The sequence below is a fragment of the Megascapheus bottae genome, chromosome 3, assembly GCF_031878675.1.
Source record: "Megascapheus bottae isolate mThoBot1 chromosome 3, mThoBot2.hap1, whole genome shotgun sequence".
Taxonomy (NCBI): domain Eukaryota; kingdom Metazoa; phylum Chordata; class Mammalia; order Rodentia; family Geomyidae; genus Megascapheus; species Megascapheus bottae.
This window is the reverse complement of record NC_143511.1, coordinates 60310739-60314609: the sequence shown is the minus strand read 5'-3', so window position 1 is coordinate 60314609 and position 3871 is coordinate 60310739. Positions and strand designations below refer to the sequence as shown.

The following is a 3871-nucleotide window of genomic DNA, read 5'->3' as shown; positions in this document are numbered from 1 at the left end:
TGAACTGAAAATGTCTCATCCGTTCAACATGGCCTGTTACAGTAGCCTCTAATTTCATCAGTGAGTGAGTGTGTATGTGTGTGTGTGTGTGTGTGTGTGTGTGTGTGTGTGTGTGGTTCGGATGAATTGAACCATGTTGTAATGTAAAATACACACCCATTCCTTCCAAAGGCAAAAGGTAAAAAAAAAAGAATGTTCCAACACCTGGAACCTGACTAGTAGGTGCATATGATTTACTGAGTGGATGGGTAAGTAAATTTGTGAATGAATGGAGGAATGGATGGATGCCTCGAGATTATAGTCTTCAAGGAATTAGCATCTAAACTATTGAGGATTGTTTGTGAGTACACATATGATAGAAATGGAAACAGGTTAAAATTACAGAAAGCTCACAAAAAGTTTTGAAGTAGGATATCTCAAAGAGTATTTTATAGGACTCAATTCAAGAGCCTAAGGATCTAGACCCTTACCTTACCTCCTCTTTTTATCTTTTGCGAAAGTATTTCTGTAACACATGCCAGGAGCAGCCCTAGACACCTTACCTGCATTCACTCATTTAAGCTTCCCATATACCCCACAAAGGAAGTGCTCACTCCCCTTTTATGGAGAAGGAAACTAAGCACTCAGATGTTAAATATCTTCCCCAGAATCAGCCAATAAGGAATGAACTGTATTCAAGGCAAGACATCTGGTCCCAGTGGCTATATCCCCATTACACCATCCATCTGACTTTTGTCATTGTTTCCAAGCTTCTCATCTCTGCCTCTGTCTCTCATTCTCCCCCTATCCTGGCCTCTCTTCTAGTTCCAGTTCCTTGAACTTTATACATCTGTTCTCAATGCACCTTGCTTACTAGAAGCAAGTAAGTAACCCCCAACTTCCCCACAAATGAAGCACAAACTACCATAGCAATACAAATCCAACTGCCTATTAATTCTGAGTCCCTTTTGCCTCCCTCCTTGAGCCTTGCCCATACAACCTTCCTCCTCCCGGTTCCATGGTGCTCCTCCCCCACACCTTGCACAGGGTCCTGTCCTGCTCTAGGGCAGTGAGTGGTGGGGGAGGGTGGTAGCTGAGGCATCATAACTCTGAGTACACATTTTCCTGACAGTCCAGCAGATGCCTGAGAGATGACTATAGAGGTATAGAATTAGGGTGCTTTCTAGAGACCTCTGCGTCCTGTGCCTGGGCGGTACATTTCAATTCTTCCCCCAATGAGGAGGTGCTTTTTTCCAGTCTCAGTTTAGGTAGCATGAGTGACACAGTAACCTGGAATTCTCCCCACTGGGAGTCAATGCACAGGATATGCCCCAGACCCACCCAGCAGGGACTTCCATTCCAGCCTCTGTTGCCATACCCAGCTCAGTTTTGCTGGGAGCAGCCCCAGCCCAGGACCAAACATAGGCTGGAACCCTAAGAAGGAACCAAAAGCCCACTTTCTCTCTTTCTCTGTCTCTTATTAAACTGTGAATAATAATGCAAGCCCACCTTCCTCTCTTTCTCTCTCTTATTAAACTGTGAATAATAATGCATTTACTTATTCTCCCACTTAAAAAGTTGTTCAAATCCTTTGAAGAACCTTGCAAGGTAGCTTGGCTAGACAGCAGGCAGGACAGTCCAGTGCCTCTGGTGGAGAGGCCAAGGTCTTCCATTCATTTGTCTTTTGGTCCAGCAAGTAGGCATTTGGATTGATGGTATAATCCTTGGTCTGGACGTCACTGGCTGTGGTGACACCTCCACATACAAACACCTTGTCGTCTCCTATGGAGCAGATAGCGTGGGACACATCTAAGGGACAACTGTTGGGCAAGAGGGGCACTGACATGGTGGTCTTGTTGGCCTTTATCTTCTGTAGGTTGATTTCTACACTCTGCCGGTGGCTGTGCACGCAGAGGATGTTGTCCTGGTGGAAAGAGAGCAGGGGCCGGTGATTGAACTCGATGGGGAAGGTGATGCACTGGACCACGTCCCCAGTGGTGGTGTCAAAACAGTCTACGACCCCCACTCGGGAGATATAGCCCTTCACCAAGCAGCGTCCGGTGACGATGTACAGGTTCCGGTCCCCCTTGGTGATCACAGCCGTGCCGTCCATCGGGATGCTCATCTTCCCGGCCAGGCACCAGGCCTCCTTGCGCTCGTCGTAGCGGTAGATATTGGAGACGTATCGCCTCGGGGCGATGCTTCCACCCACTGAGTACACGGTGCCGCCACAGGTCACCATGGTGTGGAAGACCAGCCCGATGGGCAGGTCGGGCAACTTGGTCCAGGAGTTGTCGTCGATGTCGTACCGCCAGGCCGTCTTTAGCCCCGAGATCTGCTCGGTAGTGCCGCCTGAGATGTAGATGTAGCGGCCGGCGGCCGTGGCGCTGAGAGCCGCCGCCCGGTAGGGCATCTCTGAGAGCTTCAACCACAGGTTCTCTTGGATGATGTAGGCGAAGACGCCGTCGTTGAACTTGCCGTGGGCCTTCTGGCCGCCGAGGATGACCACGGAATCCAGCAGGGCGCCTTTGCGCTGGTAGCCCAGCAGGCTGCAGGGCCGCTCCTGCTTGCGGTCCATCAGCACGCTCTCGATCAGGGTGGCGTGGGCCGAGCTGTTCTCGATGCCCATCAGCTTGTTGCTGGCGAACACCAGCGTCTTGTTGGAGACGGCGTTGAGGTTGATGTAGTTGAAGAACTTCTTCACGTACTTCTCCCGCTCCTCCTTCCGGAAGTACACCCAGTTGATGAGCGCGCTCAGCGCCTGGTCCTCGTTGAGCACGTGCAGGTTCTCATCGCGGAGCAGGCGGCCGAAGATGACCGGGGGACAGCGCATGAAGTGCATGGAGCCCTCGGGGCTGGCCCAGTAGTGGAAGTTGTCGCGGATGCCGGAGTAGGCCAGATCCGAGACCTCTTTGAGCTCGAATAACTCAGCCAGGAAGAGGTAGCGCAAGCAGTTGGCCCGGCGGATAGACTTGATGAGGAAATCGTTACAGTGGATGCGAAGACGGGGCGTGTTGAAGTACTGGGCGCCCCGAAGCAGCTCTTCCACATTCTGCTCTGAGATCACCACCTTGCCGCTGTAGAAGTAGTCCAGCAGCTGGTCCACCGTGCTCGGGCTCAGGTAGTTGGGGTCGATGGTGATGAATAACTCGTCGGTGGTCTTCATGTCGTTGCTGGAGATGAGGCTCTTGACCAGCGGAGACACAGCAGCCAGGACGTTGCGGTGTGCGAAGAAGACATGGTGTTCCACCGTCAGGGCCATGTCCCAGTACTCTTTGCGTTTCCTCTGTTTGTTTAAGTTCTGCAGCACGAAGCTGTTGTAGTTTTTCTCAGTGAATTCCAATTTCATGGTGCTTCTAGCTGGCGGAGGCAGATCAGAAGCAGGTACTGGAGAATTGACTTTTCTTAGGCCTTTGGGATTCAGATTGGTGGTTGTTTGCAGGGTAGTTGGCCAGAGAGAGGTGGGGGGGAGAGTGGGAGAGGGGATGAGGTCACAGAGTGACATCATAAGGTCATCACAATGCCGACCTTGAGGTCTTTCTCCGAGGCCTAGAGCCATTCTCTCCTCTGATGGCTCCAACATGCCTGAGCCAGACACTCTAGAACCCAAGGCCAGAACGCTGAAGGAAAACTCTGCTAGGGGCCTGGAATGCTAACGCTGGACTGTCAAACCCCATATCAAGGCTTCTAGAATGTTAGAGATGATTATGGTGGGACAGAGAGAAACCACAAGTGCTGGGGAGATAAGGAAAGGTGTGTGTGGGGGAGCCGGGCAGGGAAGAGGTTATCAGATCATCTAGAAGAACCCTCCCACTTTGCTGGAGGGATGCTGAGGTCAGGAGAAAAGAATTTACTCAGGGTCACTGAGCCAGTCGGAAACAGAGCAGGGCCT

General features: G+C 51.4%; 1 protein-coding gene across 1 annotated transcript; it reads right to left on the bottom strand.

The window, feature by feature from the left end:
- Positions 1-389: 389 nt before the first annotated feature.
- Ccin (calicin) lies at positions 390-3464 on the bottom strand. The gene has a single exon (XM_090330251.1). It carries the CDS (start codon positions 3326-3328, stop codon positions 1562-1564), a length of 1767 nt encoding a protein of 588 aa, XP_090186377.1. The 5' UTR covers positions 3329-3464; the 3' UTR covers positions 390-1561.
- Between the last annotated feature and the right edge of the window lie 407 nt (positions 3465-3871).